At 33.6% G+C, this 24,265-nt stretch overlaps 1 protein-coding gene across 2 annotated transcripts in view; it reads right to left on the bottom strand.

Moving 5' to 3' along the window:
• SYNE2 (spectrin repeat containing nuclear envelope protein 2) overlaps positions 1-24,265 on the bottom strand; it is a 297,544-nt gene that overhangs the window by 44,228 nt on the left and 229,051 nt on the right. For both annotated transcript variants that reach the window (XM_023502825.2, XM_031952701.1), the window contains 9 exons: positions 23,918-24,072; positions 23,674-23,818; positions 19,643-19,737; positions 17,360-17,594; positions 15,028-15,222; positions 10,678-10,803; positions 7,087-7,242; positions 2,614-2,772; positions 456-622 (listed from right to left, as the gene is read on the bottom strand). In XM_023502825.2, the coding sequence (XP_023358593.2) occupies positions 456-622; positions 2,614-2,772; positions 7,087-7,242; positions 10,678-10,803; positions 15,028-15,222; positions 17,360-17,594; positions 19,643-19,737; positions 23,674-23,818; positions 23,918-24,072 (1,433 nt within the window). The remainder of the gene's footprint in view (positions 1-455; positions 623-2,613; positions 2,773-7,086; positions 7,243-10,677; positions 10,804-15,027; positions 15,223-17,359; positions 17,595-19,642; positions 19,738-23,673; positions 23,819-23,917; positions 24,073-24,265) is intronic.

Below are 24,265 nucleotides of genomic sequence, written 5' to 3'. Positions count from 1 at the left end.
ATTTATATAGACCTTTAAAGGTGTGCAAAGACTTTAACATGTTACCTCATTTGATCCATCTTATAAATCAGGAAATTGAAGCACAGAAAAATTATATGACTTGTGCAAAGGTAATCAGTTTAAGTGTCTGAAGCAGAACAGATTTTACTGACTTCAAGTCTATCAATCTAAGCCATGTGCCACTTAACTGCCATTTCAAAAACTGCTAAAAGCCTCCCAATACAATTAAACTGAGGGACTTGCTAGGCATGATGACTGATGGGAATTTTCTGGTATCTGTCACATTTTTAAATTTCCTACAAACATACAACAAAAACTCATTTATATATCTCTTTAAAGTTTAGTTAGAAGGATGGGGGAATTTAAAAACAGAAGGTGATTCATTTTTTACATGAAAAATTCTAGGAAAAAAAGTCAGTTTTCAAAACCAGAAACAGTTTTAACCATTTTCTTACCTTGATCCAATGACATCAAATAGATGTTGCCATCGATCATTAATTTTGCTGAGCTTATCATCTATTTCAGCAACTCTGGTCTTATTGCTTGCTTTGATCAACTGATCACCCATTTGCTTCAAATGAAGTTTATTTTCACTAAATAGGTTAATTTCTTCCATACAGTCCTGAGAAAAACACCCAAAGCACCTTGTATTAATATTACAAAGTTACTTACTTTCCTCTAAAGTTTATAATAAAAGTGAAATAAAAGTTCCTTTCACTTGATAGGAAATCGTAATCTCAATAATTTCATTTTTTTCTATATAAAAATATTACATTCAAAAAATTTTATTGATAAACTATACACATGATTAACATTTAGACAAAATGACAATATACACTATTGTGTTTTTTAATGAATTAGGCTTCAAAGAATTTGAAATTAAAGGAGCTATGAAACTTTGCTATTTTTATAATCAAATCTGGGATTAGAAAACTTAAGTCTGAAATTTGGATAGAATATCCTTGAGGAAAGTTTATCTGTCAGAAATAATCAACGGAAATAACATTGGACAGGATTCATTTTCACCTACTTTACCACTGAAAAGTTAAAGACCATGTCAGCCTTCTTGATATGCTGCTAAAACCTCCTTTATAATCTGTCATTCTTAACTTGGGATCCATGGATAGGTTTTGGGAGTAAGGATATCTATGAATGTGCATAGGAAAAGTAATCTTTTCTTTTCTGGATCTTTAATTTTTACTAAACTAATTGAAATTTAACACTTCTTTCTATTATGATGCAGGTAACAACTAGCAATATCTATGATTTTGTCATCTATAGAAATTAAAGATATTTTCATATTATATTACAATTGTTGCATATCTCATAATATTTACATTCACTGTCAAAATTAGATATTATACCTTTTATTTTTAAATACATCATCTTGTTATTTGATTTGTAACAAAGCACATATATTACTTTTTTAAATATAGTGTTAGCAGTATTCCAATATAATTGGTTTCTACTATAATCATAAATATGTATGACTTTAAAATATTCTGAAAAGGAGTCCACAGACTTTAGAATGGTTCACCCATTAATTCTTTCTTTCCTTTTGTCTTTTAATTTCTAGTAGCTAGAAAAGTATTTTCCTCATAGAAGATAATTATTAAATGCTTACTGAATTGATTATTAAATACAACCAAGTCAAAATGTACATTTTAGCTATATCAGTTCAAAACTAACGTAAGATGTTATTGAAGACCTGACTGAGTAGCACTTAGCAGGAATCATTTCCAAGTTCAGGTGGCTTTTACTTCTAATTCTGATCTTCCATAACTGTTCAAAGGGCTCAAAGCTATTTTATTAAAGTGAACAATGTAATGAAAGAGCACTGAACTTGGAGGTTGCAGTTTGAATTCGGCTTTTGCGTCATATATTTGTAACTGTATATGTCACTTAACTTTTCTGGCCCTCAGCTTCTTCATCTATAAAAAGTGGGTTGTAGATTAAATGGCTTCTAGAGGTCCTTTTCAACTTTACATTTATGAAACTAAAATCCTAAGGGACTGTTTTATCTCAAGGATTTCCTGGCTTCAAGATCATCTGTTTCCAATTCAGACAAAGCTGAACCGGCCCCATACTTATGGCCCCTCAAATCTCCTCCAACCCCCAAAAGGTAGATGATGGTAGTCTTTTCCCAGTGAAATTATCTTCATCCAACCCAGATGTCTCTCTAAAATTAAGGAAAATTTATTTTCCAGTTTTTGTTTAATCCACTGCCATCTAATTGAAAATGTATCTATAAATTATAGCTTTATTCTTAGAAAATAATATTTCTTGTGTCCAGTCTCCCAAATCAAAGAATTAAATGTTTTCTGATTTCTTTCATGTCTCACTTTGTGTAAGAAGTCTTTCCAGATTCTCTGTAACCTCCCAACCCCACCTCCATAATATTAAAAGCCTCCCTCTGAAACTGGCCCACATTTACTCTGTGTATATCTTATTTGTAAAATTACTTACATTTTCTTTCCCCCATTAGACATACTGGCCTTGGCACTATGCTTGGTACACAGTAGATACTTAAATAAATGCTTGACTTTGTCCAGACTTAAAAAGAGTTCTTCCAAAAGCTAAAATCCTATTATTCAAACTTGCTTCCTAATTTACCTTCTGTAATCTTTCAATCATTTCTTCAATACTAATGTCTGCTGTCTGCAGAACTTTATTTTCCATCTGAACAAGCCATGCACATAAGTCTTTATTCTTTTCATTGAACACAATCCAGGAATTGAGCCTCTCCTCGATCTCTTGTTTACGCAGTGAAACCTGAAGATGAAGATACATTGAGCATTAAGTTTCTCAAAAGGAAACCAGATAACCAACAATATTCAAATGATAGTTAGGCTAATATTCACTCGGTGGTTTGTAAAACTTCCAGAGGCTGAAGTAACTAACCATAAACATATAATCAACAACTGCCATCAAAAAAATTATCCCTATTGATCTAAGGCTCTGCATTTTCCTTTATTAAAACACCAGAGAAATAGGTTAATGATCACTCTGAAAAATTTTGTGAAAGGAAATCCTTTGGAAATTGTTTGCAAAATAAAACTTAATAAAGCACTCAGCTCAGGAAACAACCTGTATATCATAAATACAGTGGGGAAGATGGGCAGCTAAGCTGGGCAGTGGATAGAGTGTTGGCCTGGAGTCAGGAAGACCTGAATTCAAATCTAGCATCACACATATAATAGCTGTATGACCCTGGGCTAGTCATTTATCCCTTCAGAATAAACAAATGAATGAATATGGTTCTAGTAGATGCTGAAAAGCTAAATATTGTATATCAAACAGTGGCCAAATGCCTCTCCTATTTTTTTTTTCTTTTTACTCCTGAATCCTAAATAGGATTCCTCTTTAGGTCATAAAGCCCATGCACCTCACCTATTCTGGCAATGGCCAGAATTATTTGGTATTTTAAAATCCAACCCACATTTGTTATGCAAAGATATCAGAAAAGTATAGATCAAGTGAGAAATTCTTTGCTTATGTCATAAGAATATTATGTACTATATGTGTGGTCCTAATTTCAAATTCAATGAGACTAAAACTTTACTTCATCCCCTCTTCACCTGACCTGCCCTTCTTCCTTACTATTTTGTTACTATTTGTTATTAAAACCTTTTGAGCCCCCTCTCCTTAACTTCCTATGTCTTTTATGTCTTTTTCACTTTCTTCCTTCCAGTATTCTTAAATTTTGGTGATTTTGAAGTCCTCAAGAAAGTATGTTAAAGTTTATTTCAAGGTATTCCCTCAAACAAAATTCTGATGTTTTATTAAAAATTCAGTATAGAGCAGCAAATATAATACATTCAATTTAGTAACCATTTGCATTTGATTTAATTTCAATACAAGGCATAACGTTTTAGTGACTCCCTCTAATTTTAAAAGCTAGTCATCTGGAGAAGGGATTAGGCAGACTTCTATTCGGCTCCAAAATTCAGAACCAAGAATTTCAAAGAGGCAAATCTAAGTTTGATGTGTGGGAAAACTGCCTAACAATTTTTTTTTTGTTCAGTGTCCAACTCTTTGTGACCTCATTTAGAGTTTTCTTGGTGGAAACACTGGAGTGCTTTGCCATTTCCTTCTACAGTTCATTTTACAGGTAAGAAAATTGAGGCTAATGGAGTTGATTTTCCCAGGCAAAGTGAGTTGTCCAGGATCACATAGCTATTATGTATCTGAGGCCAGATTTAAACTGGGGAAGACTTTGCCTACAGGCCTGGCACTCTATTCACTGTGCCACCTAACTGGCTTTTAAGTACTATGGAATACACAAAAAACAAGACTGCTTGTAAACTCAAAAAAGAAATAGAGAGCATGAATCTATTGTAGGCAGAAATTTAGTATTCAATTCAGTAAATATTTCAAAGTTCTAAGGTAGCTACCAAATAAGTATTAACTCATCCATAAACCAACCAAAAACATTTGCCAAACTATTATGTGCCAAGGTAGAGATGTAAAGAAAGGGGAAAAAAAAATATAGTTCTAGCACATGAAGAGATCTCAATATGTGTGTGTGTGTGAATATATATGTATTACATATACATACATATACATTTGTAGCTCTGTAAACTTACAGAAGAGGGAAGGTAGTGTCAGAGATGAAGTAACTAGTAGCTAGGGGAGAGGAAAGGACAGATGGTATTTGAGCTGAGACTTGTAGGAATCTGAGGAAAGTGAGGTGAGGAGGGGCCTACCAAACAGAACTTTACTTAATCCTACACAAAACAGAGAGTAATAAGAGTTTTTTCAGAGAGAAAAAGAGAGAGAGAGAGAGGGACAGAGAGAGAGAGAAAAAAAGGCAGAGGCAGAGACGGGAAAGAGAGGTAACAGGGTCAGAATTGTACTTTTGAGGAAAATCCCTTTTGACAGTTGAGGAGAAGATTAATTGGAGTGGAGAGACACCTGAGGTAGGAGAGATCATTAGGTAAAAATGTAATGCAACAGTAAAGGATGGGCCTAACCTAGAGTGGTAGGTGTAAGAGCAAGTGATTAGAAAGTAGAAAGGTTTGGGCAACAGATTTTTAAAAGGTGAGGAATTGAGGTAGGCATCAAGATTATTAACCTGGGTGGCCAGAAAGTCCTTGAGAGGGAAATTCAGAACAGGAAAGAGAATAGGAGGAAAAATAACAATTTCTGGTTTAGACGTATTGAGTTTGAATTGATTGTGGCCATCCAATTCAAAACAAATAAAGTCAGTTGCAACAACTTCCTGGGAATGTTAATCTGAACAGAAAAATTGAGGACATGAATATTCACTTTCTAAGGAGGATAATGCTATGCCATTAGAAGAGTAAAAATTCTGTTTCTAAAAAGTGAAACAGTTATCCACTCTACAGTTTTCTGAAGACAAGTCCAAATTTAAAAAACTCAAACTTCAAAAAATGACAAAATGACTTTGTATGACTCAGCTTTTGAGTTGGGCAGGTTACACATATACATATATTCAACAAACATTTACTAAATTCCTTTAATTCTAAGTGATCAAAAAACTCTAAAACAGTATCTGTTCTTAGAGGCTGGGAGGACAGAAGGGAGAAAATGTAAACAGAAAATAGGCATGGAGATCCATGGGGGATGATGGAATGTTCTGTTTTTGGTAAAGCAAATAGGTCTGTTTGACTGAAACCTTGGAGTGGGTGAAGGAGAGTGATATGAGATCGGTCTAGAAAGATTTAAATAGTTGGAGTGAGATTATTAAAGGCTTTAAAGGCAATGTAAATTTTAAGTACTGGAAAGCAATGGTAATTTAAAATGATGACACACAAAACTCTATAAAGTACTACTCTGTTGTGTTATTAATGCAGTTAAACCTGGATGTAAACAAAATCATAAAAGGCCTGCTAGAAACTTCATTCCTGAAAAACATGGCTTTTAGCCAGAATCCTGAGTGTGCAAATTTACCAATGACATTTTGGCTATAAATCTTTGGGGCTTTTGTTTTGTTTTGCTTTGGTTTTTTGTTTTTTTTTTTTTGCACAGGATGAATCAGAGAACCATTCAGTGAACACATCTGTTCAATTGTGGTGTATTGATTCCATTACTTTTACCATTAGCAGCATTAGGTCATCTAGTTTTCAGATTTACCATTCCCTACAAAGAGCAACCATTTTAAAAATGATCTTTATAAATTTTTAAAAATATTTTTTCTCTTTTAATACAATCAAAATTGAGTTCCAAAGAAATGTTTAAACCTGAAATCAGTCTCCATTATTGAGATTAGTTTTCAAAGCAAAATAAAGAAATGAAAACATTTTATGATTTTAGTCTTTGAAGGTCCTCCCAGGTTAAAATAAATTTCTTTCTTCCACTACAAAAAATCAGGCAAAAGAATTTTTACAGTTAAATAATATTTGCTTAATCCCCAGAACACGAGAGAACAGGTTTTTATTACATTAGTATACTTACATCAGTCTGTAATTCTTAAACTAAAATCTTTAAGTATATTTGGTTTCTTTAATTCCTTCCATATCTGACTTAAAGACAAACGGATACAACATGCTAATAACTTTAGAAATCTCATTAGTAAGAAAAGGTTAGGCATTCAGATTTATTAAAGATAGCTTTCAACATTTCTTCTTAAAAGATTTTTAATTTAAATTTACACCGAAGGATCACAAATAAATTGAAAACTTTCCAATTGGCTTCATAGTCCTAAGTGAGTTAAAATCATTTTCTCCATTCTGGGGAATCGGCCTGAACTCTCCTGCAAAACTGTGGACTGAAGAAAAAGACCCCCTTCTTCCCTTTTTACACCCACTATAAATTTTCCACATTTTTCTTTTTTATCTTCTCAAGATAGAGCAATCAACTACCCGTGGCTTCCCACTGGTGCATTTTCTCCAAGCGATTTTCTTTAGATCATTAAAAGTGAGCAAAGCTACAGCCAGAAGCCTTCCAAACAAAGGGTCAACTTTACCAAACTGTGTAGCTCCCCACTTAAGAAACAGCCTGCTTATTCTTTTCCTGAAACAGCTTCCAGATTCAAAGAAATCAAGCTTCTTTCGACTTGATCTGACTTTAGGAGACATTTCAATAACCCCCATAACAGGCATGCCCCACAGTGAAGTGACTTACTCTTAAACAGAGCTCCTCCCATTGTCTGTGCAAATGGTCTATTTGCTCCTTCAAAACCATCACATCTTCCACCAGAATGTACCAGCTTACGTCTGCCTTCATGATATTAAGTTCCTTCAAGTTCTGAGCCCAATTTGACAAGGAGTTCTCCAGTTCCTGCATTTAAACACAAGAGAAGAGGAAGGGAAGGGGAAGGAGGAGGAAAGGGGGAAAGTCTTCAGCCCCAAGTACAGTGGTTTCCAAACCTGTAGGCTAATCCTTTGATTGGATTTGGGGGAGGGGAAAAGGGGAGGGAGCTTAAGGCTAAGGAATTCGGTCGTGGCTGGAGTCTCGGGTTTCCGGTTGCCCAGCCTTTTTTTATACCTTTTCTAAGGAAATCTCTCCTTTCTCCGAGTGTTTAATCCTTTTGGAATAGATGAGGGACAGTTTTGTACTGTCTCTACTGGAATATAAAATCCATGTATCAGTTTAGTTCTATTACAGGGAATAACATTTTTAAAGTTCCGTTAGATTAAAACACTTTTTTTTTTTGACCTCTGTCACACACTGCAAGAATTTCTTTAGAGTGTGGCTTCTCAGTCTACAAAATTCCAGAGATGTACTCTTGCCATTGGTCGCCACACTATTAGAAAGAAGTTATTAGGCCCCCTTATTTTAAAAGAGGATCTATGTTTTCATTAATTTTGGAAACAAATAGTATCAAAGTTCATAATGGAAAAAAAAACAATTTATTCAATATTTGGTCATAATAGGTCTGGAGAAAAATAGGGATTGATTAAGGCATATTTATATAGTTATTTACGACTGCAAAGCCCTTTACAAATATCTCTTTTGGTCCTCACAAAAACCCTGAGAGGTAGGCGCTACTATTATCCTTATTTTTATAGATGAGGAAACAGAAATTCAATGAATTGCCCAGGATCACACAGCTAATAAGACAGTATTTGAACACTGCCTGTAACTCCAAATCTAGATTTCTATCCACAATGTTATATTTACTAATGCAATGTTTTGTCAGGAGGAAACTTTTTGTTTTTCTTTATAGAAATAAGTCAAATAAGACAAAAAATAAGACAAAATTCTTCCATGACAAGGAAATCAAACTAGGCAAACTGAACTGGCCAAAACACAGGTCTGTTTTTTACATTTTATGGAGCTGGATTCCAATCAACGGAAATCTTAAAGAAAACAAAACTTTATTTGCTTGAATGAAGAGAAAGCTGTTTATATGCAAAAGCAAAAGGGTTATTTTAGTTAACATTTATTTATATCTAATCAAGAATAGTTAGCCTGGTTTAATTAGTAAAAGTAGTCTTCAACAGGAAGATCTGCGTTCATTCAAATTCTACCTCAGACTAGGTGTCTGACTAGGCCAGTCATTTAAGTTTTCAGTGCCCCCAGGCAACTGTCTAAGATTATAAATTAAAGAAAGATTTAAAAGCAGTTAGATGACACAATGGATAAAGCACCAGTCCTGTAGTTAAGAGAACCTGAGTTCGAATTTGACCTCAGACACTTAATACTTTCTAGCTAGGTGACCCTGGGCAAATTATTAATTCCAATTACTTTACTCCTTCCAAAAAGAGAATGATTTAGAGAGCTTCCTTTTGGGAGTTCAGCACAAAATGAAGAGAAATCACACGTCTAAACAATAGCAACAAAGTGATTGGCATTTTTAGGCGGCTAAGAGGCATATATTTTAAGTCTTTCATTAGGAGAAGAACCATGAAAACTCTTTATCTAGCAGCTCTTATTTCTTAAATACTTTAACATGTGTTCTCATTTTTTCAACTCTTGAGAAGAAGATGGGAATAAATAGTGGGCTAAGTGCTAAAGTAGCTGCACCATTTTATAGGCAGAGCAAAAAAACCAACTAATAAGTCAGTTCAAATTCTGTTCAGGAGATAGGTGTTCACATTCTGCTTAAAGAGATGTCTTTAAATATCCATCAGTTTAAAAAAAGCCTGGAATTTACTAGTTTGTGGTTTTGTATACAATTGTTTACATGCCATTTCCCCTAGTGGGGGACAGCTAGGTGACACACAGTGGAGAGAATACAGGGGACAGTGTTAGGAAGACATCTTCCTAGGTCTCACACACTTACTAACTGTGACCCTCAGGCAAATCAATTAACCCTATTTATCTCACTTTGCTTGTATGCATACAATGGAGAAGAAAATGGCCAGTCTCTCCAATATCTGTCCAGAAAACCTTAAATGGAATGGAATCATAGAGAATTGAATATTAACTCAATAACATCAACAAAAATCCTCTCCCATCAAATTCTTGAGGACAGGGACTGTTTTTTGCCTACTATCCCAGATGCTTAGCATAGGGCCCAGCACTTAGGAGGAGTTTACTAAATGTCTGTTGATTGATTTTGGTGAATAGTTACAAGCAGAAAAATTCAAAGTTTTATTCAGTTATCCATGCTAATAAAACAGATGGATTAATGGCTTGAATAATCCAAAGAACCAAAACACTTTCTTTTGGTAATGAATTAAATGCTTTTGGAGGGGCATAACCCAGCTTATTTTATATTTTATGAACCCTCCAGTTATTTGGTAAGCACCACTGAGGGAAAAGGCATTGGTTTTTAGAAAAAATTGTTCTGAATCCTATATGTAGATTCTTGAATGTAATGAATTTATCATTGTGGCAGGGAGAAAGGCTGCCAGGACTTTTAACTGCGTAAAATTTTGGGTAGAATTCAAAACCCCCTACTCAATCCTTCCCATTTTTAAGCTTGCTGCCTCAACTTCCTCAAATAGCATAGGAAGTCATGGAATTGTAGCACTGTGAAATTAGAAGTAAAAACTTCCTATTCCATAAACTGCTCTTCTGGAGGACTACTAACTAAATGCCATCTAATTTTTTCCAAAGTATGACAGATATTAGTGTTCCTATTTTCTTGTCATTGTTTGGTCTGGGGTCACTCATAAACTTATGAATCTGGTCTTACCACACAGTTGAGAAATTGAAAAGAAGGAATTTTTTTAATGATTCTTCTTGCCTACTGCATATCAAATGACTGATAGTGAACCCCATTCTAATTGGTCCATTTTTCTACCCACATGATTTGCTTTCTCTGTCTCCACACCAACAATCTGTCCTAGAATTTTCACTGAGATATCAAGACAGGTGAATCCAGTCTGGTCAGTTTTGTGAAAGTGTGGAAGTGCTTTGCTCAATAGGAAAAAAAAAATTGGCCTCTGGAAGAAAAAAAAAATCATTTAAAAAAAAGTGTCCTTTTTCTCTTTTTACTTTAGAGCCAAGGTTTCTGATAAAGGAACAACTTTCAGAACAAGCTCAAGGACTTCTTTCGCTTTGGGGGATTAGTTGAACAAAATGCTCAAATCCTTAGGGTTAGTAAAAGTTGATTTCTATTCTTTAAAAAAATGTCATTTGCAGGCATTAATCTCCAAATGCATTAAGATTTCAATTTCTACAGAGATCAAAGTATCATGTTAGGAAGGTGAGTATTTTTTAATAAAACAAGGACCGTCTGCTGGATTGGAGAAGACAGGAGGGCAGAATCAAGCATATCCAAGACTTAGAAATTATTCTGTAAAATTACTCTTATTTCAATACCTTAATCAGTTCCTTTTCTTTATAGAGCTCTTCATATGGTTCTGGAAGAGGATTTTTAATTTTTGCTTTTAAAGTCTGCAATCGACTTTCCAGTTCCTTGATTTGCTTTTCACATCGATCCCAGGTCTGTTTGAAAAATATTGTAAAGAGAGATCATGAATAGCCTAGTTAATGAGGGAATTTATTCTGTGCCTTTTTTTTTGGGGGGGGGGGGCTGTATTAAATGTGTTTTACAAAACATGAAAAAACCTAATTTTTGATCTTAAAACAATTTACAATCTAAAGAAGGAGGGAACCAAGACCATTTGTGATGGATTATATTTAAAATACAATATACTAGAGATACAGGGGAGAGGAGTATGGTACAAGGGAGAATGCAATAATTGTAGGGGGGAGGGAGGTCCACGATGTGTTATGAGAAATTTGAGAAGGCACATATTATTTTAATTGGGGGAAGGGGACTTAGGGAAAATTTAGTGAAAAATGCACCCAAATTGAACCCTAAATATTTCTTGATGGCAGAATTTCTACAAATGGATGAGGGGAACACTTTCTTCTTCCTGAGTCTTCTGACATATAATAAGGTAACATGCTCAGGGGTAACAATATATAATGCTGATACAATTTGAGTTAACAATCCAGTCAAATAAAGACACTTCTTTTCTAGAACTTGGAAAACTGGAAACAAATATCAGAAACACAGAAGAGAAGCAAAAAATGAATAACAACAACAAAAAACTATCCAGAATTAAAACAAAACAAATAAACCAATGTTATGGATTCACAGAGCTGGAGTTCAGTGGTATCTTAGATTCTAACTTTCTCATTTTATACATGAGGAAATGGAGGCCTTGGAAGGTTTAGAAACTATGCCTAAGTTAATAGTAACAGAGTAACAGAAGTGGCAACATTGGATAGAATGCCCTTCCTAGAATTCAAATCTAGCCTTAGACACTATCTGTATGATCCTGGGAAAGTAACTTAATTTTGTTTGCCTCAGTTTCCTTATCTGCAAAATGAGCTAGAGAAGGAAATCAGTATTTTTGCCAAGAAAACCACAAATGCAATTATCAAGAAGAGTCATAAATAACTAAAGAAATAACTGAACAACAAAACTACCGACTCCAGAAGCATGGTTCTTTCCTCCTGACCACTTTTATACTGTGTGTGTGTGTGTGTATATATATATATATATATATATATATATATATACACATATTTTATAGAATTGTAGGAGAACCAGTTATCAGGTTTTCAAATACATAGCAAATTAGAAAAGGGAACAAGACTTTGCTATAGACAATTACACTGAGAACTCTGAAAGGTGACAGCTGGCAACTTGACATCCAGGAATCATAGATATGAAGCTGAAAGGGAACTAAGAGGCCATCAAATCTAAAAAAAAAAAGACATAGAAACTATAACAAACATAAAAATTTAAAAACATGGCAATTCTCAAAGGACAGTAATAAGAAAGGAATTGTGGTAAAGGGTAGGAGTTCACAATGATTTTTTGTCTGTGTGTCATGTACTTCGTGGCAGACAAGTGAAACTTATGGACCCCTTACTCATAATGTTTTAAAATGCCTAAAATATGTATTGTTGCTGTTCTTCAGTCATTTTTCAGTCATGTCTGATTCTTTGTGACCTCATTTGGGGTTTTCTTGGCAAAAATGTAAAAATATATCTTTACACATACCTATTATTTGTTATTACAAATGAAACCAGTGGAAATATAGTTATCAAAGTATTTAAAAAAAAAAAAAAACAAGTTTAAAAAAAACTTTACAGATCCTCAGTAAAGAAAACTCTTGTAGAGGAAAAGAATCCTGGATTTAGGACTGGGTGACTAGAGAATGTTAGCACCAATGACTTAGGGGGAGGCCATGGTAGGGGCAAGAGCCTACTTATTGTTGGTAATTGTAGAAGAAGAAAAGCCAAAACTCTCATTGGGCCACCAAGACTAAAGATGAACTTATCTCATAGAACAAGGTATAGCCTATATGGTGTTTTTTTTTTTTTTTTGTAAGGCCTTTAATAAAATAGGAGACTTTAAGCATGCCTTAAAAGTCAGAGCTTATTAGAAATTTTGTACTGTAAACACAAGAGTCAAGAGAAAACAAGAAGCAAATAATTTCACTAATTTAAAGGTCCTAAAAAATGATGAAGAATTTCTTTACATTCTAACAGAGGGAGAAGCCACAATTATCCTTTAAGAATTTTAATGATTTCAGTTATCATAGAGACAGAGGAATTTATTCTGTCTTATTGGTTTTGACAGGAGAAATAAAAAAGAGAGAACAATAAATAATCTACAGAAAAACTAAGGAGAAGAAACTCACTATTTTGCATAAATGACTGCTCAAGAAGTCTACAATCATAGGGGTAAGATAAGAGGAACAGACTTTAGTTTATTAGTATATAAAGGATAGTTAAATATAGGTCATTTCTCTGTTCTTTGTACTCTTCTCCCTCAATACAATTTCCCTTTGTAATGCCGGAGAAACTGAGGCAGGAGAGAGATTAGAGAGTTTTCAATATTTTATTAATTGGAGAGTATATTTGACTGGACAGGACTCTCCTCTCAAATTATCCAGTCAGATAAAGATATACTGGGACCACAGAATCCATGTTGGTTCCAGGGCTGGAGGAGACTGTCATACAGCCTCCAGCAATGAATGGGCGTATCTCAAGCTCTTAAATACCTTTTAGAAACAAAGAACCAAGAAATGCCAGGAAAACTTCTGTCAGGTTGGGGGGAGACCATAAATCCTAAAAGCCCAGAGACAGGATTTCTGAATACCCAGAGATAAAGATGTCAGTTGATTCCAAATATCTTGGAATATTTTAGAGGGATATTGTAAATTCTTGAGGAAAGGGAAGAGTCAGGCAGTCTGCTCTCTTGTTTATCTTGCTAACAATTTATAACCTTAGAGTAAATGGTTCCCAATCTTAATGGACTAGAAGGGGAGTTATAAATAAAGGAATTTACTGAGACAAGGGAAACTAGTGCAGGGAAACCGAGTCAGGACAGTTAAAGAGAACTGTGGCATAACACCTTGACCATCTCATTAGCTCCCACATATACAATTATCATCTCTATTCAGATGATTCTCAGACCTATTTATCCAAATCTCTTAATTTAATAAGAATATCCTTAAAGAAAATGAGATAGTAACAGGAACTGTTGATGGCATTTTTCTGTAGATAAATAATTTCATTATAGTTACATAACTGACTAAAGCATAAGATCTCATTTACTTATTAATTTCAAGAAAAAGTTTCTTTTGGTAGAATATAATGTATAACTTTTGTCTCATCAGACAAGTTGCTTCTCATACTTGCATCAAGATCATACCAAAAACTTCATTATGGTCACCACTAAAGAAATAACTTTGTTAAACAAAACTCAATCTGCTGAGTCCTGACATCAAGCAAGGTGCTAAATAAAGTCATAACTATTCACAAAAGATATTTTTATTAAGAGTGTCTTTCCCAATGTCAGAGAGATTTTCCTTAAAAGGACCAAATATAAAGTAAACTGTCTTATTAATAGTTCAGTCTTCCTAATGTTCCTATTCACAGACGACACGGCCCTTTTGGCATCAAGTTTTAGAATATTACAAAGCCTCTTAGGTGAAGTCCACAATAATATTACATGAAGTAATTTTTATAAAGTACTTTGCAAATTTTAAAGCATTATATAAATGCTAGCTATTATTATTATTAAACTTTTAAAACCATTCATATTGAAAAAACAAGTCAGATTTAAAATACTTATCTGAACATAGGCTGACATACAGCTATCAAACTTTAAATGGGCAACCCTTCCTTTAAATTAATCTTGGATAAATAGGTGGTATCTTTATCTTAGATGGCATGCTCAAAATTGAGATTAGAATGAATTGAAAGCACTGGTAAATTCCCCTAAATAACCCATAGCTATATCATGGAATACCACGATCTCAGAAAAATTAAAAAGACAAAGATATCAAAGAGCTATATAAAATAAGCATAAATAAGCTGCAGCATTGTACCAAAAACGATTTATGAAGTTGCTATTAGAGATATTTCTGATAGCTATGTGACATGGGAAGAAGAGACGACAGACAAATAGATTAACAAATAGGCACCTCAAGAAATAAAAGAAACAATTTCAATTGTATTAGTAAACTACATGGGAAAAAAGTCATAAGAATGAGACAAGTTAAAATCTGAACTTGTCGAGACAATAACCATATATATGAGGTTATTGATCCAAAGTATGAATCCTAAGATATCATAGAGCAAAAAGGAAATAAAATGTACTGAATATTGCAGATTTAAAAAAATAATAATTGAACTGTTTACCTCTATGGTGCTTTGGAATCCTTTAGTTTTCTCAGCTACTTGAAGTTGGCAATTTCTCCAGGTATCCTGCAATTCTTTTATTTCTCTGTCAATGGAATCTTTGGTCTCTGGGTCAGCTATTACCAATAACCTTCTCCCAGCTTCTAAAGTGAGTGCACAGGTAGTCTGGCGTCTTTTAAGAAGTATTTCTTTATTCTAAAAAGCAAAAAAAAAAAAAAAAAAAAAAAAGATTTTTGTGGATCAGCGATTCTGACTGAGGTTCTCAGATTTCTTGGGGTCCTTGAGTTCAAGAGGACTATGAGATCAAAACTATTTTCATGATAACATTAAGATATTATTTCCTATTACATTTTTCTTCATATTTTTCAACTAATTATCTATATGAGACAAGAATTTCTTCATGTGTTCCAACTAAAACAATCTAACATATTAAATGCAGAATCAAATAGAATACAACTGTCTTCTATTAAGACGGATGCTAAATAAATTTGAAAAATATGTAAAACAAGGCAACTCTTCTCACTAAATTTTTGTTTTTGAAAATCAGGTTGTTTTTTATTAAAAACTTATTTTATCATGTATTTGCCTTATTATTGTTATTTTAAATGAATAAATATTTTAAGAACATCAAACTTTATTTCTGATATGACATATCAATAGATTCAAGCCACATATACAAAAGTTCTTTGGGTTTTTGATAATTTCTAAGAATATAGAAGAGTTATAAGTTTTACGAGTTATAAGTCTGTGATGCTAAGTGAAATGAGCAGAACCAGGAGATCATTATACACTTCAACAACAATACTGTACAAGGATGTATTCTGATGGAAGTGGATTTCTTTAACAAAGAGAAACTCCAATTCAGTTCCAACTGATCAATGATAGACAGAATCAGCTACATCCAAAGAAGGAACACTGGGAAATGGATGTGGATTACTTGCATTTTTGTTTTTCTTCCCAGGTTATTTTTACCTTCTGAATCCAATTTTTCTTGTGCGATAAGAGAACTGTATGGTTCTGCACACACATATTGTATCTAAGATATACTTTAACATGTTTAACATGTATGAGACTGCCTGCCATCTAGGGGAGGAGGTGAAGGAAGGGAAGGGAAAAACTGGAACAGAAGTGAGTGCAAGGGACAGAGTTGTAACAATTACCCATGCATATGTTCTATCAATAAAAAGCTATAATAAAAAAAAAGGAAGGGAAAAAAAGTTATAAGTTTATTCCTAAGAACAAAAAGCTTGAGAACCTCTCATTTATATTTATGCCATGCCCAGAATTTGTATGATTGGGTGAGAACCTGCCTCTTTGAACTGTTCTTAATTTTCAACAGCTCTAACATATAGGAAATGGGTGTGTATATGTGTGTGTGAATATTACATCTCCTCATCATATTAATCATTTAATATATATGACCAAGAAGAGAGCAAATTCCTAAGTATATCCCTTAAAAAAATTCTTTTCATTTCAACATTAGATCTGACCAGAAAGATTAGGTAGACAGGCAACAAGCATTATTAAATGCTAAGTACCAGGCATTATGTTAAGCTCTGAAGTTACAAAAGTAAGGAAAAGACAGTTGCTGCCCTCATGGAATTTAAAAAAGGAAAATCCAATTATAGTCTGAAAAAATCCAGAGTAATTAAAAATAGCCTTCATAGAATAAACAGTTAGAAGAGTACTCAATTCAGGGATTATTAGAAATTCAATGAAGTAACACCACAGGCATGGGATCAGAGGTGTCAATGATCTCTGATTATTCTGGTCTAAGTGGTAGCCAGCTCCTCATTCAAAGTCCAGATAAGTATATTTTGTTAAACAACTTAGAATAATTTACCTGAAATAGAGGAGAAGAAAAAAACTCAAAACAATATATTGGAAAGTGAAAGAATATAGGTTAAATATAACTTTAAAAATGTGTTCATATATAAGTTCCAGAATTGTTTTGGGAATTGAGACTTTCTTGCTTTTCTTTGTGTTCCTGACACTTAGCACAATGCCTGGCACATAGTAAACACTTAATAAGTGCCTACTTTCTGGTTGATTGATTTCTATAAAATTTTACCCAACTAGTTAAGAATCTTTTTTTTTAAGATCTTATTTTGCTTTTTATAGTCCAAACATCAGGTTGACTTTTAAAAGACTCTAGTATATTTAAGAAGTATTTGGTTCAATTAAAAAAAAACCAAACCAATTTATTATGGTTTAAGCAGAGTTTACTTTATTCTTTGGGATACTTGAAAATATAAAGAAACAATTAAAAAAAACTATATATTACACACCCAAACCTATTAATGCCCCACAAAACATATTCTATCAGCAATACCTTGAAATCATGAATAAGACTTCTGATCTGGCAAAGACTATAAGAGTCTTGACTCTTAACTGCAGACAGGAAATGGTCAGTATCAGTGAGGAAGTGGATCATATTTTGTAGAGAAGCAGTGAAGCGTCGCCATTCTTTCACTCGCTCATTAATGGTTATCTTCCTTTGCTGAGCCCTTCGGGTAGCATCTTGCCACCGCTCTTTCAACATTGTGAGTTTCACAACAAATTCCGTTCTTAGGAAACACAGAATATTCATTGAGTATCATCACAATATATCTTGACTTGACTTGATTTCCCCACTTGAAAAGCAACTAATAACTATGATAACTAAAGCTAGGGTTTGTTATGTGTATAGGCAAAGATCTCAATAAGTTTGACTTAGTCTATAAGCCCTGTGAAGTTGCTTGAGTCATACACAAGTTAACACATAGTTAAATGATATATTGCAAGGTCAAAAGTGAGATTAGGAATCAGGTCTTCTTCATTCTAAGCCAAACACTCTATACATTGGAGCACACTGCCTCTTATTTATTTACGTAAATCTGAAAAATTTTAGTATCAAACACAATTTTTAAAAAATGAACAGGAGGAGATGTTTGGATTTATCTTGATATTGTGCCAACATAGTGACAAACATTCCCTAAAACAGAAGCTGTTTTAGAACACAATATGACAAACCATGAATGATTATTACAATTATAAATGAGCTGAATGGAATACCGATGAACAGGTAGGTATCCTGTAATGCAGTTGATTATTTGAGAGGGTCAGGGATTGATAAAACCGTCAAGAACATGCTTCATGCACTTCTACTATTTCTACTTTTAAGTAACATATTCCATGATGGAAGGTAGTTTTTATTTATCATGGAAAAGATATTGGTTTATTCTCCTGATCTGATTTTTTAAAAATTTAATATAGTCTAAAGTTGAATTTATATGTTGAACTAGAAAGGAATGTGATGTACTATAAAATTTAATGATTTCTCTTAGAGAGGCTTCAGAGAGGGCTACAAAGATGTTCAAAAGGGGGAAAACAAACAAATCAGAAATTAAAGGGAACAAGATTTAGCCAACAGAAGAAAATGCTCACAGGTGACAATAATGTAGAAATGATGGTGTCCTTCCTTCTCCATAGAAGGCAGGACAAAAAAGAAATGGGCTCGTTTTAACATGAGAAAGAAACGTAAAGTTACCCATTAAGAAGAACTTGATTGTCAAACCTCAACAATAGGATGTATTCCCAAGGAGATCAATGGAACCATAGTAAGAGGATCTTTTAAAATAGGGGTACTGGCGACTGCCAAGGTGATTTAAATAAGATTAATCAAGACAAGGCTTTTGGCTATTTTAATTATAAAGAAGTTTTCAGTTCTGTAATTCTAAATATATGTATATAGAAGGAGGGGAATGTAGGGAAGTTCTCATGATTTGTTGTCTAGAAAGTACCCCATGAAGTATATACATGGTGATGGCTACACAACTGCATCTCAGGAATTTAAAAGACTTTGTTTCTTTCTCAGAGCACAGATGACTAAATAATAAATCTGAAATAGGTGCTTTCAGCCTTGGAAAACTACTTCATGGACTTCAGACATTTAGAATTACTAGAGGTTCAGTAGGACTACTAATCCCTACTTATGTCCAAAGGAGAGTCTCAGTCTCCATATGCTCAGAAGATGGGAAGAGAGAAGAAAAAGAGACTTTAAACTATCTCTTGTTTTAAAACCTACCAAATAAGCAGTGGTTCAATGGTTAATCTTTTGTAGCTTCCTCTTCCTGTGTCATCCCTAAGCTCTTTAGCAAGAGACACACAGATATCTAGAAGTGGCCCAGAAAGTTCAGCTTAGCTTCATGTATACTCTAAGGTGGATGCTCTGACCAGGACAAATTAGGGGGACCCATTACAAATAACATCAAAGGACTCATTCTATTTGCTTTTTAATAGTTACACTGATATTCTATGTGGCACTTCATAAAGGTGTTACAGGAAAAACCTCAGAATACAAAGAGATTTCTGATAAGTACAACTGAAGTTCCATAGAACTATTTTTCCTAAAGATATATACTCCACATACTCATATGAAAAGTGCTATAGAAACTTTAACAACTACAAAAAAGTAAGGAGAATCTAGTCTTACACATAAAACTGTGATATCCACTGCCACAGAGCCTTCCTACAATGATGTTTAGACCCTAACTTCATTAAGATTCACTTAGGTGGAAGTTCTTTATCTGCAGAATTACTGTTATTACTCATTACATATCAAGAAGCACCTTACCTCTTCTCTATTTCTGGCGAATCCAGAAGTTGGAGTGACTGGCTGACAAAATAATCGGCAATTGGTTGATTTACAAAAATCTCAGCTTGCAACATCTGCAAATATTTCCAAATATGAAATAAATCAATGTAATTAATTTTCTTAATTTAGAACTATATTTTGTTTAATAATTTGAAAATATTTATTAATCTGACATTTTAAATCAATAATATCAAATGCCATAATATCTGATAATATATTATCAAACTGAATGTCCAAATAAATATAAAATTGATATTATCAATTGATAATATCAAATTGAAATCCAAATAAATCCATGAATACTCAACAATTTACATTTTATTCAGAATAGAAGAAAAAAATAGCATTCATTAAATAACAAAAGTAAAATAATTGATTTGCCTGATGTCTCCTAATTTTCTTTCTGCCTGAGTATTTGTTTTGTTGCTAATGTTTTCAATGATATAGTTAATATGTGGTAGTCTAATTTAGCTATCCTTATGTTACATTGCATAATATCTTTCCATGTTTCTATGTATTGTTCATTTTTGTTTTCTTTCTTTATTGCAGCACAATAAGTATTCTATCCCACTGATATACCATACTTTATTTGACTAGTTTTTCACTGTTACCATTATGCTAGTTATCCAGTATGTTTTCAATGATCCTGTGGCTTTTCCTTTGGGGAAGGCTACATAAAATAAAGCATTTATAATTTTTTTTTTTTTTACAGATAAGTCCTTTTTTCCTTTTAATAATATCCTTAGAATGCAGTTGCCAGCAATAGGATCACTGAATAATAGATAATATATAGTCAGCTGTATCATTTTTATTATATATTTCCAGATTGATCTTCTAAAAATTTTGTACACTTATACTCATTAATAATCTAATAGCAATGTTTATGTTTATAAATTATAATTTCTAGGATTTTAACATTTGCAAAATATTTTATATACATTATCTCATGAGATACTTTGTGCATATTATATACATTGTATTCCCCAGTAGAATAAAAGGTAATTAAAAACAGGAATTATTTTTGTATACCCAACACTTAGCACAGTGTTTTGAACAAAGTAGGTATTTACATAAAATTTGTTGAATTCCTCCTGAATTTGATCTTTGTAACAACCCTGTGGGGTAGGTACTATAGGCATTATCATCTTCATTTTACAGATAAAGAAGCTGAAATTTGGATTGGTTGAGTGATTTGTTTATGGTGATGTGGCTAATAAATTAGAGATGGAATTAGAATCCAAGTCTCTCATTAGTTAAGTCCAGAGCCCACAGTGATGAATGCTTATTTCCCTGCATTCCTGTCAACTGTTCAATTTTATTGTCTTCAGTCATTTCTGCCAATATGATGGGAATAAGGTGATACTATAAATATGTTTTTTCCTTCTTTAAAACAACACTTGTTCATTTTCTTAAACTTCTCCACTGAGGTGGTGTTCTACTCACTCTTACACATTTGTATCCTTGTAGATTGTAGATGGCATTTTTAAATGAGTTCTATTTACCATGGAGATTCTTCCCCCCATCCCCACCCTGCCCCACACCACCATGTTGTAGGCTTAGCTCTAAAATCTGCATCTTCTTAAAGTTTCATGTTGGGATGAAATGAAGTACTCGTACATGTTATTGAACATTTAACAAAGTAAAAGGCTTATTTTGCTCTAATACAGCAAGGATCTGCAACAATCATACATTGGCAGTGAGATTCTTTGGACATGCTCTAGCTTGTCTCCACCTGGAAATATGCCTGATTAATCAGTCATCAGAAGCAAAACTTGTGTAGTCTTGGCCACATATCAAGTCTGAGAGGCAACAAGTACAAGAGGTTGGGACTTTTTACGTCCTTAGATTCAGACAGCTGGGACCAATCAAGTTACATTGGGGTGGGAATGGGGGAGGGAGGGCGAGGAATGAAATTGTGTCAGGAAATCTATAGTTGTTTCTTTTAACTTAATAAAAACAGCTAATAAGGATGATTTTTTCTCAATTAGTTGTATTTCTTGGGGTTTTCTTGGCAAAGATACTGGTATGGTTTACATTTCCTCCTCAGCTCATTTTATAGATGAGTAAACCAAAGCAAATAAGGTTAAGTGACTTGTCCAGAGTCACTCAGCTAGTCAGTGTCTGAGGCAGGATTTGAACTCAGGTGGTCCTAACTCTAAGTCTGTGCAATCTAGCTACCTTATAGGGAAAGTCTGTTCAGGATCTCTTTTAAAAGAATATAAACATAAACAAAACCATAAGCTTTGGTACTTCAATGATTTGTTTATTGATGTATCTGTACTTTATGTTAAAATGTAGCATATGGTTCAAAAGAGCATTGTAAAATAATTTTGCTTTAAAGAGGCTTAATAATGACAGGAAAAGATAATGATGAATGTCGGAGGGGATGTGGGAAACCTGGGACACTAATACATTGCTGATGGAGTTGTGAACTGATCCAACAATTCTGAAGAGCAATTTGGAACTATGTCCAAAGGACTATCAAATTGTGCATACCCTTTGATCCAACAGTGACTCTACTGAGTCTGTATCCCAAAGAGATCATAAAAAAGGAAAGGACCTACATGTGCAAAAATGTTTGTAAAGTCCTTTTTGTAGTAGGAATTGGAAAATGAGTGTATGTCCATCAGCAGGGGAATGGCTGAATAAGTTATTATATACGAATGTAATAAAACATTTTATTCTGTGAGAAATGATGTGCAGGATGATTTCAGAAAAGCCTGGAGAGACTTACATGAATTGATGCTAAGTGAAGTGAGTAGAACCAAGAGAACATTGTATATAGCAACAAGATTATGTAACGATCAACTGTGATGGATGTGCTCTATTCAACAATAAGGTGATTCAGGCCAATTCCAAAGGCTTGTGATGGCGAAAGCCATCTACATCTGGAAAGAGGGCTATGGGGACTAAATATGGATCACAACATAGTAATTTGATCTTTTGTTGTTGTTGTTTGCTTGCTTTTTTTCCCTTTCTCTTTTTTTTTCCCTTTTTGATCTGATTTTTCTTGTGCAGCATAATAAATGTGGAAATATGGATAGAAGAATTGCACATGTTTAACCTATATTGGATTGCTTGCTATCTAGGGAAGGGAAGTGGGGAGGAGAGAGAGAGAAAAATTTGAAACACAATGTTTTGCAAGGGTGAATGTTGAAAACTATCTTTGCATGTATTTTGAAAATAAAAAGCTATTTTTAAAAATTAAAAACAAATTAAATGAGATTTTTAAAAATTCTGATTTAAAGATCTTCTTAATGTAAGAGTTCTCACCTTTAAACTAATTTTTAATGTTTAACTGAAAAAAGTGCTACCACATACTTCACTAATAAATTTGAATCCCTGAATCCTAGATTTCTGAATGTGGTTTAACTTCAGATCAAGAGTCTGAGGGATGGTATCCTGAAACTTCTAGCATGAAAATATATCAGATTCTTCAACATTTTAAGGGATGTTAAGGTTGAGTTCCTTTAAGTACTAAACTAAAGTTTAAATACTTTGCAAAAATGACATGTTTACTAACTTTGTTTGCAAAGCTGTTGTTGAGTCACACTGATCCTTTGCAGAAGACCTAGAATAAATTTCAACATTTAAATAACTTTGTTGAAGAATATGCATTTTGGACCTTTAAGGTAAGCCCATTTCCTATATGTCTAATATAGATTTGGAACTCAATGGAATGCTGGACCTGGAGTCACGAAGATATGAGTTCAAATCTGATCTTAAACACTTATTAGATCCCAAACATGTTACTCAATCCTGTTTGCCTCAGTTTTCTCCTCTGTAAAAAGGAAGAAGAGAGAAGGAAAAAGAAATGGCAAATCACTTTCTGCCAAGAAAACCTCAAATAGGGTGACAAAGAGTCAGACACAATTGAAATGAACAATTTGGCCCCAAGAAAAATATACTATAAAAAATGAAGCACTTTTACCTAATTCTGAGATATTTCTTCTAAAAATTATCCTTTTTTTTGGTAAGATATGGGAGGCAAACAGGTTTGCTGACCTTACCTCAAATGTTTTTTGCTGCTCTAGAAGATCCTCAAGTCTGCCAGCCTGCTTCATTTTCAGATACTCTTCTATTTTCTCCAAAAACTGTATCCACTTTTCACATTTTTGAAGGAATTTTTCATTGAATCCAGTTCCCTGAATTTCACTATAAGTTAAACAAGATTATGCAAAAAGGACATTACAAAGGGTGACCCATTAATTTTTCTTTAATGGACACAGTATGGGATTGATGTAGTTTTCTAACCTGCATTTCTCCAATGTTGTGGCAGTTGCCTGACTCCACCTTCGATTGAGATTTTGCAGCGTCTTTATATCTATGTCGCTAAGTGGCAGTTTAAAGCTCACTTCATTCAAATGTTCCACGTCAGGGGAGAGTGCTGTTAATTCTAACATGTCATTCTGTTCAAAGAAGAGGAGAGGGGAACAAAATAAAATCATAATTAAATTTCAGGAATTTTTTTCCTCCCTTGGTCAGGCATTTAAATGTTTTATGATTTTAGAATTAAAAGGAACTTTAACCATTATCACACAGGATACACGGGATGAAGCAAATGTTGAAAAGATAATAACTGTATGGTATCAAAAGCCCGTT

The sequence above is a fragment of the Sarcophilus harrisii genome, chromosome 2 (assembly GCF_902635505.1).
Source record: "Sarcophilus harrisii chromosome 2, mSarHar1.11, whole genome shotgun sequence".
NCBI lineage: Eukaryota > Metazoa > Chordata > Mammalia > Dasyuromorphia > Dasyuridae > Sarcophilus > Sarcophilus harrisii.
Note: the sequence above shows the minus strand (reverse complement) of the source record. Positions and strands in the feature narration are given on the sequence as shown.